The sequence below is a fragment of the Prenolepis imparis genome, unplaced genomic scaffold (genome assembly GCF_030444845.1).
Source record: "Prenolepis imparis isolate NDT839.2.m4 unplaced genomic scaffold, iyPreImpa1.0 SCAF_3, whole genome shotgun sequence".
NCBI classification, from domain to species: Eukaryota; Metazoa; Arthropoda; class Insecta; order Hymenoptera; family Formicidae; genus Prenolepis; species Prenolepis imparis.
The window spans coordinates 20,950,040-20,964,112 of NW_028141161.1; the positions used below are offsets into that span (position 1 = coordinate 20,950,040).

Consider the following 14,073-nt stretch of genomic DNA (forward strand, 5'->3'; position numbering starts at 1 on the left):
TTGCTGCTCTTTCGCGATATTCCAGTTCGATTCGTACAACGATAATCTCATCTTTATTTCGTTGAGAATTACATGTATGTATGCGTGTGTGTATGTGTATGAACTAATAATAAAAGTGAAACCCTCTCTCGCGAACCCCCTTCCCGCCCCGTGCACTCTTGGGCGCTCCTAGCGTGACACTTTTCTCTTTCGGCTATGTAGAAAAAAAGTTATATATAGATATATATACATATGTATAGTCTCTATATTAACTTTCACATTGAAGAAAATAGAATCGACTAGAGCCCGCGACACGGTCACGGCGCGTCGCTCTTAACACGTGTTCAACAATCAGTACAGGCACTGCCCATGGCGATGTCGTTTTCACCCTGTATAAATATATATATGCGACGCTCTCCTCGAACAACAGCACGCACGCACCGCATACAAACGCGAGGGTGAATCGAAAATTAAAGACACGAAGTGTCTTTTCTATTTTCTTTTGACTCTTCCGACTCGTCACACAATTTTTAAAATCGACCCGTCAAATGAAAAATTAAATCTTCTCAAAAGAGAAGAGAAATTATAATTACTGTTATAATATATACTGTAATATTTAAAAAATGTAATTATCAAGAACCAACGCAAAGCGAGAAAGTAAACTGTTAAGAAAATAACAGAGTCTCATTCCGTTCTTTAACATGTGTATTACGAGAAATTCACACTTTATATAGAGAAAAATATAATTCCCACATGTATTATAAATATACCAGGTTTTTTTTCCCCCTATATCAATTGTCAAATTTAAAATGCGAAAGTATAAAATATAGAAAAGATATATATATCTTTACTTTTTCATTCACCCTCGCGTATTCTCGCAACAGAACGTTTATATGTGCGAGGTATAGATTCCCAAGAGAAAAAGGATTTATTCTCTTAAACTTATATTTCTATACGTTCGCATTATCTCTTCATATCAGATGCTTATCGCATATCAGATAAACAGTAAATTATTCATGTCTAATAAAAAATTTAAGTTTAAGATTTTCCATACAAAAGAGAGGAATGTATACTTATTGAATATGACATGTTTTTTTTTTTGTAAAGTTCTGTCATTAAATTGACTTTGAAGAACGATACAATTAATACGTAATAAATTATATAAATCACAGAGCATTATAATAATGCTATAGCAATAATAATAGTTAACGTTGATAGAAAGCTATAGGTAACAGAGAGTATTTGTGTAAATAAAAAGCCTCACACTCGCACGGGAAATCCTTCATCACGCATTTCATCAGATATTTTACGTATCCTAGAAACGTTGGTCCGTACAAACAGGTCGTCACGCGCAACTAAATTAATAAAAGTATAATAAAACACTTGTTAAATTTTCAGTGTAATCGACAAGATTTGTCGGAATGTCGAAACGCATCTCGGAAAGATTTTGTTAAACTAATAGATATAACTACGCTTTTATAAAATTCAACATTACAAGTAATTCAACACTTTAGCAATAATTTTAATAATTTTCTTTCAATTTATCTCCGTGTATTATTCCGGAAATTTGATATATTTATAGTCAATAGACATTTTTTTACTCTGTCGAAATCTAAAAGAAGTATCAAATATCACTGATATCAATTTTCTTCAGCTACCTTATTGTTTGTCAAAATGAGCAAGAATCTGTTTTTCACGCTGAATTATACAGTATCTCTCCTTTATGGACAACTTATCTTGATTTAATACTGTCGTTGCTTTATGCGTCACATCTTATTGCTAAATACCGTATACTGGGGATAAATCTAATTATCCCTCTCTCTTTCAAAAATTTCTTCTACTTTGAAAACCCTCTCATATACACCCTCGTCGATTTTAGAAGAATAATCTCTGTGATATACATATATATGTGCACCATGTAAATATTCGATCAATCGAACAACTTTTTTACACAAAATTAATCAAGCGCCTTCATACGATAAAAAATTAAAAAATAAATTGCGAAACTTTCCTCTAAAGAAACGAGTATTAAAGTGTTTTGTGCTTCAAAAATAATTTGCAGTTTAGTTTAAAAATAATTTCATAATAATTTAAATCTCAGTTCTAAAACTTAAATATTAAAATAATGATTCCCTTTCTAAAAAATCGCGTTGTGCGTTATATGCACAGCATCGAGCACATAAAAATATGTGAATTAAATAAAATTTTCTACAAAAATCTTTTGATCAAAATATCTGCGCTTTCATTAGATTCGCGCGTCTGTACACATCCACCACGCTGCACGTCTCGCGCGAGACTGACCGCAATACTCTGAGCAGTGGTGTCGCCAAGTACACCCCACACGTCCGCCACGGTGCGCGTTTCGCGCGAGACTGATCGATTAGTGAGCGTCAATCTCGCAATCGAAGAATCAGTCTCGCGCGAGATGCGCAGCGTGACAGACGTATGGGTTGCGCTTGGCAGTACTGCTGCTCAGAGTCTTGCGGTCAGTCTCGCGCGAGATGTGCAGCGTGATGAATAAAGTACAACATATTACTGTTTTAATTAATATTTTTAATATTTTTTGATTCTTCAGTTCTCAGTTAATTTCTGTCAAAAAATATTATTTGAGTTTAAAGTATTATAACATATTATTTATAACACTATTATTTTAATTTTTATAACATTTTTATTTTAAAATTTAATTAGCAAATTGTTTTAATCAGCTGATTTCTGTCAAAAAATATTAATCAAGTTTAAATAAACTTTATATAAAAATATTCTTTTTTATATAAAATCGAGGAATGACGTGCGCGTGTTGTTCTAGTTTAATAAAAAGTTCGATACTAAGAAATAACACAAATTTCCGAAATAAAATCGGCACTTGATTTCTTTTATGTAATAAAAGCCGTCGAATTGTTTCGATGACATCTATATATTTATAATCTTAATAATTCCCTGAAGTCTCTTTGGTTACTTACTATCACGCGTTTTTCTGATAATATTTCTGGTCTCTTCGAACTTACCCTTAAATGCGTTATTTTTCACTTCATATGTTGACGCTTTGGCAAAAGTAGAATAACTCCTATTGCCACACACACGTGCCACAGACTATGAACAAGATAATAATTCTTGCGCGTTTGCAGAAAGGCGTAACACACAAGGCCCAGAGAGACAAGAAGAAACCCGGCCGGGAAATAGATGGTCCTGAATAAAAAAAAAAGGTCATGTCATCAATATTTTACATCTATGTCTGTGAAACAATAAGGATATCAAAAACAGAAAAAAAACAATTTTGACAGCCAAATATTGATTAGGAAAACATTAAACATCTAATTGAATCTAACTTATGGCGACGTATCCAGCTTGATGATTTAATCTTTACTTTATCATTCTGTGTGTATCAATTTGTGAAATTTTTATTTTCAAGACAGATTGATCTTTTTTCCCTTCCTTACCTGTACGGACGCGAGGGATATCTGATAGTTCGCTTCCTCCTGCATCTGAGTCCCCAGGACAGGCCGATCAAGGCGGAACCAGTGACGGCCGGCAGCAGAAACACCCAGAGCGCCGTGCGATCCATCTCGGCGCCCATAGCGAGTACTATCGCCCCGGCTACCTGGCAAAAGGCGGTCAACCGCGGCCCGAACGACGCCATCGCCACCAGGGTTACCCAGATGGCGAGCAGTGCGTTGAAGAAGTCGCAGAACTGCAACACGCTCAGCCGCATGATGCACACTCCGTAAACGTCCTCGCCGGCCTCGCAGGCGTGGTAGAACGTCGAGAAGAACATGACCGCGGCGTAGGCGACCGCCTCGGTGAAGTACTCGCGACGTATCGCCACGTAGATCGAGCCGAGAAAGGCGAGGTTACTGAAGGTCAGCGCGAGCAGCTGCAGAAGGATGCCGCCGGTGCTGAGAACGTAGGTCGCGTCCGCGCAGTCGAAGCCGCGATAACCACCGGTGCAGTAACACGCCGAGAAGACGAAGCCGCCGCTCATGTAGTGCATGCACTTGCCCCGCACCCCGCAGCGACCCTCGATGCAGGGCGACGACGACACGATGCTCTCCACCTGGGCGACGGTGCAGCGCGGCAAGCAGTCGCATCTATCGCACGCGGTGTCACCTCGCAGACAACTACGGGCGCAGGAGCAAGAGCTGTTGGTGCCCTGGATGCTGCTGATACTGCTGTTACTCGTCATCGTCGTCGTCGGCGTCGTCATCGTCGTCGCCATCGTCGTTGCTTCCTCTCCCTCGGGACAATAAACGCGCAAACTGACATACCAGGTTCCCGTCTCAGGAAAGGGCACGTGTACATAAGCAGGCTCAGTCGCATTTACATATACGTCCGCCGTCGTGACGGTGTGCGCGCGGACGCAGGCGCCGCTCGAGGTGATGTTGGAGTAATAACCTAGGGAGAATTAATTAATCTCTGTAAGACACGTTTGAAATTGGACCCTTAAAAATTAATCGATTAAATTTCAAGGACGCATGAATTAACCTAAGGAAACGCAGGCCACGAGAACGATGCTCTTCTTGTACTTCTCCTCCACGTCGATCAGCTTGAAGCCCAGAGTCACCGTGCCACCGACATCGTACACCCGACCGATCTCGAAGCTAAGGACGGAGAGAGCGTCGGCGGTCACGTTGAACGGCTGGGGTTTCGTCTCGTTGCCGCGCAGATGTTCGTAGTCGAAGAGGAAGAACTCCGGGAAGGACTTCCTCATCAGCACCATCGACGTCACCTGATCGTCGGCGTTAGTTCGACGTTCTAGCGGCAATTGCATCGTCACGTTCGACGCGTTTCCGGTCATTAGACGAAGGGTCACGTAGTGGAAATCCCCGGCGTAGGGCTTGTAGGGCAGTACGAGCGTCGTGGAATTGAGCAAACCATCGGCGAGGTTGTCCTCCGCCGTAATGTGAACGGCGATCTCGCAGTCCTCGCCGCAGGACGAATTCAGGGTCAGGTTCACTTCCGCCAGACCGACGTCCGGGACGAAATACCGCACTACCGTCGTGTCGGAAGTCTCGTCCAACTGCACTTCATGCTCAACTTCAGGATCCACCAGCGACGTCGTCGCTGGTGTCTCCACGAACATCTCGGTATCCAAGACAGTCTCGCAGGACGCGCTAAGACCTACGAATGACAGTTCTTTATCAATCCTGAAGAACACAACTTAGAGAGATCTTAGCTCTATTTCTACAAATAGTCACTTTTATTCAAATAAATGTTAAATATATATATATATATATAGAAAAAAGCTTTCGAACTCTTTAGCGGTTCGAAATAGAAGAACGCAAGCAAATAATATATGATAAAATTTTCATTTCTGAGCGCTTCTTCTTCGTTGAAGAAGTCGTAATAAGCTGCGTGATTTCTACCTTGCTGCCTGATCTTTCCCGTGTCGGGATCGGTCCAGGATCGAAAGGCGATCGCGTACCAATCGCCCGCGGGCGGAGCCTCAATCTTAATCACATATTGATCGCCGTTGCTCTGCATCTCCAGGCCGTAATGTCGCCGTCGTTTCTTCATCTCCAGCAACTTCGCGGCCACTTTTGAGCCATCGGGACGGACAAACGGCAGGCTGCCGGACTTTAGGTACAACGAGACATTGCGCGGCGGACATTTACCTATCCCGCCAGTCTTCTCTTCTTTCGCCGTGAATCTGAAAGACGCGACAAGACATCATCTTCGTGAAGATGAACTCGGACGAATGCGAAGGTAAGAAGTAAGAAGTAGAATAAAATATTTTAATTTTAAAAAATAAATTTCGAAGGAATAAGAATCGCTAATCAATTTTCACCGAATATAATATTTATTAAGATATTTAATTTAAAAAAAATAGTATTTGGAGAATAAAAATAAGAATTGAAGTCTATATATTTAAGGTTGCTTCCCCGCAGAAGTTCGGAGAGAAATAGTGAACATAAGTATAAAAAATATAATATAATAAGTAATGTATAAAATTTTTTGCAAGCGAATAATTCGACTCGTATTTCCTATACGTACTTGAAGGCGACCGCGACGGAGAGTTCGGGCACATTGAAGTGGATAATCGAGATGTGACGGTAGGCGTAATAATCCACCAGGACATTGTTCGGTTGTTGGGCGACCTTCTCCAATTTTCCACACAGTCCTTGCTGAACCGCAAGTGTCCATACTAGTAGCACGGCTAAAGCGCTTTCAAGCATATTCCGACGTCTTGCTACATAAGGATGTTCGTCCGGTGCGAAGAAATTTTACGAGGAAGGAGAAGCTCAGCCTCGTAACGGAACAAAACGCAAAAAATGCACACTACGCAAAAATCGATAAGGACAAATTAATTGACTTAAGGCTCATGGGTGCTCATCGCAGCCATATTGGATTGTGACGTCAGAGGCGAGAAAGCACACGCTGAAAATTCTTAGATGCCATTTTTTAATGAAAAGATATTTCGATTAAACAGCACTTCAGATGGCTTTAGCACACTCTTAAAAACCCCCGAAAACTATCATTTTCCCTTTATAATCAATCAACATCTGTAAAATGATCGAGATATCAGACTTTGACATGCGGAATGACTGCGCATGTGCAAAGACCCGACGGACTGGGCTTCATAATATTACATTTTACAGCTGTTGATTGATTATAAAGGCGAAAGGATAGTTTTTGGGGTTTTTTAAGAGTGTGCTAAAGCCATCTGAAGTGCTGTTCCAAATATTTTTTTATTTCGAAATGGCATCTAAGAAATTTTAGCGTGTGTTTTCTCGCCTCTGACGTCACGATTTCGACATGATCGGCAAGGAGCCAGGAGCCTTAAATGTTAATACTGAAACATCCTTCCGACTTTAAAAAGATTGTTTCTTTTTCGTCGATTTTTTTTAAGTTTTTATTTAATCTCTTTTATGTTACTTTATGTTATCTTTATAATAATCAACTTAACTCCAAAGTTGCGTAACATTTTAAGTGATAACATGAGATGATGATTCTATCCGAGTTTAAACTTCGTGCACTGACAATGAGAGAAAAATCCATGATTTTTCCGATTAAAAATGATCGGATAATCCGATCAAAAGGTAACAAACGGATATTACCGATCTTTTTAATCGGAAAAGAAAACCGATCAAAGTTAAAATGACCGATCAAATATATCCGATTAGAAAATTCCGATTAGCAAACATCCGATCAGAAATATCCGATTAAAAAACATCTAATCGGGAAGATCCGTTTGTTACTTTTTGAACGGATAATCCGATCACATCATATCCGATTAATAGATCTCTTAGTCCTGATCGGAAATTTCCTATTATATATATATATATATATATATATATATATATATATATATATAAAATATGCATTCATTTTACATCGGACAATTTTCATATGCGGAAACGCGACGTTTCGACGCTGCTCGCGAACTAGGAGTCGGAAAATCATATAACAGTCGCCGCATATATAATATATATTACGTGAACGGATTTCTGATGAAAATTGTCCGATGTAAAATGAATGCATATATATATGTATATATATTTTTTTTTAATCCGGCGTTTATCTCATCACTCCACTGCTTATTTTATTAATATATATTTATCAATGTACTGCAAAAAGGAAAAAACTTCACTCGCACAAGCACAGAGCTTAATATAGAAATTATACGGAATTATATTCGTAACACGACGCAATTGTTGCAGATCGCAAGATGTCGCAGGCAATGACTCGGCGATTAATGCCAGAAACGGGTCTCTACGGCTCTGCGCAATACGTTCTGCGCCGGTAATATTTGATCGGATATTATTATATTTGATCGGTTATTATATTTCATCGGATTTATTTTTGATCGGATATAACATATTAGATCGGATATTAAACTTGATCGGAAAACAATCTAATCGGATAAATTGTATTTAATCGGATATTATACTTGATCGGAAAACAACCTGGATCATGACACTTCATCGGATAATATTTGATCGGATATTATTATATTTGATCGGTTATTATATTTCATCGGATTTATTTTTGATCGGATATAACATATTAGATCGGATATTGAACTTGATCGGATAAAATATTTTAATTTTATCCGATCAAGTGCAATGTCCGACCAAGTTGTATATTAATCCGATCATATTTGAACGGATAAATAAATAACGGCTCATTTTCCGTTCACATTTCATCGGAAATAACCTTTCATCGGATATCATCTTATCGGATAGGTTTAGATCCGATCGAAAAGTACTGAAAATCGATCTGATACAGTGCTGAACGGTTTTTTCCGATTAAAATTGCTGGACATTTTTCTCAGTGGGGGATCAAATTTGCTTCGTGTACAGATTGAAAAATAAGATCAGTTATCAGTTTTCATCCACGAGTTCATAATTGATACTTTATAAGGATTCTGCCAACTGTCGAGAAACAATGAAAGGTCAGAGAGTCCCTCTAACTAGAGAGTATCGTGAGTTGATTAATTGTATATGAATTAATGAATCTCTCGCACAATTTTTTTTTCATCGTTATTTCTCGTTCTTTTTCATAATCATCTCGCTTTATAAATTTATCGCGGTGCTCGAGAAGCGAAAGTCTCGATGCGAATAAACGTCTGCCAATCTATTTCAACATTCTAGGACTTGAGTAGCCGATGTCGGTGTGACATTTCTATTTCCGTCACTTTTTATATATCGAGCATTCAATCAATAACTACAGCTAGAAAATATTTTCTTACGTTTCTGCAGAGAGAGGCGAGAGAGTGTCTCTTCGTGAAAATACACATTCGAGGAAATATTTTCGGTATTCCTGAGCGAGATGACTGAGGAGGATCCCGTGTAATATTCACGAGATTTAACATCATTCAGCCACTCTGACTCTCTAATGGGAACCTCACTGGGTTACATCTTCATCCTTGGACAGTCATCGCTAAAGTGGACCGCCTTCTCTCTCGCTATAACTTTTATAGAACTCATTTAAGAGATTGGAAGAGAGAGAGAGATAGAGAGAAGCAGATTCGTGCGAGATGTGCTCAAGTGGGTCAGATTCCATTGCTAATTTACACTTCCTGCGAGCAAGAAGCAATAAGCTGCCCGCGCTCTTATTCGTCGAAGAAGCGCGAATGATGTTAAATGTCGCGATTTTCTTCAGCCTCGTTGTCTCTCGAAGGTTGTTTCGCAGTCGCGAGACAAAATCTCGCACAACAGTTCTTTCATCCTCTTTCTAACGCGGAGAGAGGAAAAATTCGACGATTCGCGACTTAATTATCGCAGAGTTATTTAACAGAAAATTAAAATCGCAGAACTGATAAAGAAGTGTAAATTGAATTTGAAAATTTTCCGTGGAGAATAAGAGAGAGATCCTGATAATTTCCGCGGATGAAAAAGCGAGGGAGAGAACAAAGGCTCTTTGTTGTTCTCTATACCTTTACGTAATTGGCAAGTTGTTCATTATGAGGAGTATAAAAATCGATTCGCGCTGCGCGAGAAATAAAAGATTATTCTCCCGTTCGAGATGAAAAAATTGACAAAAAAATTATCGCTCCAATGTAAAGAATCAACGGGTTTTTTGACAGACTTTGTCGTGAGTCTATTAAAAAAAGTAATTTAAAATTTAGTAAAACTCTCAATGAAATACAAATTTAAATCTGAATGGGCTAAAAATAAAAAAAACAGACGGTAGTATATATTTCATATTCAGTTTCAAGAAAAATTAATTTCTTAATTAAAACTGCTCAGTTGTGCACAAATTTTCTTTGATTCGTTACCAAGTAAAATAAATAAAAATCTCAATTTGAGATGCTCATTTTAGCAAACCCCCCTGACCTTTAAAAAAGCGCAGGCAAGAAAAATATCAGGGAGAAATATAAATAATTAAATAAATAAATCTCAATTTGAGATGTTTATTTTAGTAAACCCCTGACCCTTTCTCCCCCCCCCCTTCCCCAAAGAAACTCAAGTAAGAAAAATATCGAGAAGAAAAAGGAGTCGGCTCGAATTCTAGAATCGCGCAAATCGCACGAATAAAAAAAAAGCAAGACTTCCCCCATCCAAGATATCGCGCGACCCTTTTGCGCTCGATATAAGGGGACACATTGACGAATGCAGGTCGACAAAACTGCACGCAACGAGATCGGTTAGGGGGATCCGCACGAATCCCCAGAGCCGACAATCTGTATTACGGATTAATTAATCCGAGCTGTCCCGCCTCGCGAATGAAGCTATTAAATAAAACATTGACAATTGATTTCCGATATATCGGCATTACGCGATCGGATACCGCTAAGATACGGCTTATCTCGCCATTTCGAGGCGAATCTTTCATGCGGCCAGCAATAAGTGATCTATAATTATATACAGTCGCGTAAAGTAGATCACGGTACCGTCGTTACATCACGGAAAAATCGAATCGTACGTCCATTATCTTCGAGAAAATGACGCGTCTCTCCGATGACGCAAACATATTCAATGAATTGTCATTCAATTGATTATTACAGAGAAAAAAAAAAACGTGCGAGTAATAATAAGTAGATTAAATGCGATTGGCGGAATCGATTTTGAAATTTAATCTTAATTTAATATTCAAAATGCTAATCTAATACTCCTTCATATTTGCATGTGCACGATTTTCGTAATAAAAATAATTTAATTATAGTTGTCGATCAATTTATCAATTTATCGTCTGCCAAAATTGATATCTAATTTAAACTAGCTGTGCTTTTCAATTATTAGATTAAATATCTTTTTTTCTCGTGTGTGGATATATATATAAAAGTGTCAATACCTATAACCAATTTAATCTAGATTGATTACTCGCGCATTTCTTATCATTTTTTATTAAGAATCCTGATAAAATGTGATTGGGACCAAAAAAGAATAATGCACTTTGTTCGATCGAAGCGCATAAAAATCTACATATATATTTAAACTTACCTTTTTCCAATGAAGCTGAATGATTCAGATAATTTGAAAAACAATTCGCATTTGCATCAAATAGAGATCAACGCAGCACAATTTTATCACTAATACCCCGCTGATAATATCATTTCGATAAATCACGCATTAATATTACAATTTATTTGAAAAATACCCTATTTACTCCATTTATTGTGCATATTAGTTGCAGACTCATTTCCTTGCAAAATCCCAATTTTTCTCTCTCCATTATTATAGATTATCCGCGGCTATCGCGCGCGCAAATAAAGTAACGCGATGATAAAGAAAAATCGCATTCTCGCTTCAAAGTACAACTCTATTTTTATCACTAATCAGCTGATACATTTCGAAATCACGCATTAAATATTCAATTTATTTGAAAATATATTTACTCCATTCATTATGCACATCGGTTGCAGACTTGTTTCCTCGTGAAATCCCAATTTTCCCTCTTCATCATAGACTATCACGTGCGCAAATAAAGTATCGCGATGATAAAGAAAAATCGCGTTCTCTCTTCGGAACACAACCCCAATTTGATCACTAATCAGCTGATACGTTTCGAAATCACGCATTAAATATTACAATCTATTAGAAAAAACTACCAAATTTACTCCATTTGTTGTGCACATCGGTTGCAGGCTCGTTTCCTCGCGAAATCCCAATTTGCCCTCTTCATCATAGACTATCACACGCGCAAATAAAGTATCGCGATGATAAAGAAAAATCGCGTTCTCTCTTCGGAACACAACCCCAATTTGATCACTAATCAGCTGATACGTTTCGAAATCACGCATTAAATATTACAATCTATTAGAAAAAACTACCAAATTTACTCCATTTGTTGTGCACATCGATTACAGGCTCGTTTCCTCGCGAAATCCCAATTTTCCCTCTTCATCATAGACTATCACACGCGCAAATAAAGTATCGCGATGATAAAGAAAAATCGCGTTCTCTCTTCGGAACACAACCCCAATTTGATCACTAATCAGCTGATACGTTTCGAAATCACGCATTAAATATTACAATCTATTAGAAAAAACTACCAAATTTACTCCATTTGTTGTGCACATCGGTTGCAGGCTCGTTTCCTCGCGAAATCCCAATTTGCCCTCTTCATCATAGACTATCACGTGCGCAAATAAAGTATCGCGATGATAAAGAAAAATCGCGTTCTCTCTTCGGAACACAACCCCAATTTGATCACTAATCAGCTGATACGTTTCGAAATCACGCATTAAATATTACAATCTATTAGAAAAAACTACCAAATTTACTCCATTTGTTGTGCACATCGGTTGCAGGCTCGTTTCCTCGCGAAATCCCAATTTGCCCTCTTCATCATAGACTATCACGTGCGCAAATAAAGTATCGCGATGATAAAGAAAAATCGCGTTCTCTCTTCGGAACACAACCCCAATTTGATCACTAATCAGCTGATACGTTTCGAAATCACACATTAAATATTACAATCTATTAGAAAAAACTACCAAATTTACTCCATTTGTTGTGCACATCGATTATAGGCTCGTTTCCTCGCGAAATCCCAATTTTCCCTCTTCATCATAGACTATCGCGCGCGCAAATAAGGTAACGCGATGATCCAAGAAAATCGCGCTCAGCGCGTCGACGCGTTTTACGCGCAGTCGTCATCGCGACGCTCACGAGGTCCACGAAAACACGTCGCGTCACGTCCGAAGGCGATCGGTGAGAATCGTCCGCGAGAGACACCACCGGACGTCGATGCGGTCGCGAGTGCAACAAGTGCGTGTGCACCAACAACAGTCTCTCCCCGTCACCTGTCATCCGCGTACCTCGGAAATAGGAAAATACCCTCGTAGACATCAACCCTCATCGTCGAGAGCTTCTTTCGCGAGGCGAGATCCCCTACCTATTTTCCGCGAGGCCGCAATATGTCGGGTCGCCGCCGCCGACGACGACGCACTGCGGCATCCGCTGGAGCACCGCGTCGTTGCACCACGTCCGGACGACTGTCTCGCGACGGGGCCGCCGGCGAGGAAGCGCGGCCGAATATCCGAGAACGCGTCTCGCTCCCTCCCCCCGCCTCCTCCCCTCGCTGACGTCGTCGTCATCGGCGGCGATACCGCGATACGCGTGCGTCCCCCACGTATTTATATACACATGTATGTATATACATATATGTCACCGCTTGTCACTGGGAACGAAACGTGCGCGCGCGTCTATGATGATAAACCGGTCGACCTTCAAGCGCGAAGCTTCGAACCCCGGAGCTTTCTAGCACACGCGCTTCGCGAGCTATTTGTTAAAAAAAATACGAAAAGAATTTTATAAGAGAAATCGAAACATCATCCGTACACGTGGAGCTGTTAAATTTGAAACTCTCTCTCTCTCTCATATATATTTTTATCGCAAAATGCGAATATTTTTTCTGATTAAGCGCTTTTTTCAATACGAAGCTCTCTCGAATTTTCTTTTTCTTTTCAATAATTGGTTTTTAATCGAGTTAAAGCTTATGAAATCACGTACCGCTTCCGGGCAGCAGCTATCCACGCGCTTCCGTCATTCGACAAGGTCCCACGCGCGCGCACGCATCTGATCCGTTCAGGGTCACGCACGTGTATCTTGACGATCGGGAGATGAGGGTCGCCCGTTCTATCGATCCGCGCGGCTCGCGATAATTCGCGATCGATCGTTCGACAACTGACATCCAGGTTGGATTTCAGCGAATTTAACGTTAATCGCGTTACGTCGAAGCAGAGTTTCCCGGAACTGATGCGCGTAATGCGTTAGCACGCATCCGTGGCTCTACGGCCAACTAAATCGTCGGGAATGTCGGGATTGAGTGTAGCGAAGCTTATCCCGAGATAAGTGCACCAATATACATATACGTTCTATGTATATATGCGTATATATATATATAGTCGTACTATCATCACGATTGAATGAACGATGTGGGGGGATGAATGTTATCGCAGGGGAACGCGCTACGAGAGTCATAAGACGATGTTATCGCGATTACGCGATCGCAATATCAAGAAACTTAGAATATAATAAAGTTAAATATATAGTAATAATAGTACAGCTCTCTTTTGGCACGGCTGTAAAAAAAGACTCAACGACGACTCAATGTACCATTAAATCACATTTTAATATTGTATGAATAAACTTGTAAAAAATATAAACCACGATATATATATATATATATATATATATATATATATATATA

The 14,073-nt window shown here is 39.5% G+C and overlaps 1 protein-coding gene across 7 annotated transcripts; it reads right to left on the reverse strand.

Moving 5' to 3' along the window:
* Positions 1-30: 30 nt before the first annotated feature.
* Positions 31-14,044, reverse strand: LOC145934412 (post-GPI attachment to proteins factor 6). 7 transcript variants are annotated; one of them, XM_083034795.1, is made up of 7 exons: positions 10,860-14,044; positions 8,666-8,887; positions 5,968-6,252; positions 5,340-5,623; positions 4,459-5,094; positions 3,417-4,368; positions 31-3,165 (listed from the first exon to the last, which is right to left on the reverse strand). In XM_083034795.1, exons 3-7 carry the CDS (start codon positions 6,147-6,149, stop codon positions 3,003-3,005), a joined length of 2,217 nt encoding a protein of 738 aa, XP_082890921.1. In that variant the 5' UTR covers positions 6,150-6,252; positions 8,666-8,887; positions 10,860-14,044; the 3' UTR covers positions 31-3,002. The 7 variants fall into 7 exon arrangements, with proteins under 7 accessions (XP_082890921.1, XP_082890925.1, XP_082890926.1 ...); XM_083034799.1 differs by lacking the exon at positions 8,666-8,887 and having other exon boundaries at positions 13,374-14,044; XM_083034800.1 differs by lacking the exon at positions 8,666-8,887 and having other exon boundaries at positions 5,968-6,220; positions 12,757-14,044.
* Positions 14,045-14,073: the final 29 nt, after the last annotated feature.

Bases quoted from the DNA above. Each gene is read 5' to 3' on its own strand.
- LOC145934412 (XM_083034799.1), bottom strand. From the start codon at position 6,149: ATGCTTGAAAGCGCTTTAGCCGTGCTACTAGTATGGACACTTGCGGTT. The intron at 5,624-5,967 runs GTACGTATAGGA...CGCGTCTTTCAG, and splicing joins TCCGTCGCGGTCGCCTTCAA to ATTCACGGCGAAAGAAGAGA. The intron at 5,095-5,339 runs GTAGAAATCACG...TGTCATTCGTAG, and splicing joins GGGAAAGATCAGGCAGCAAG to GTCTTAGCGCGTCCTGCGAG.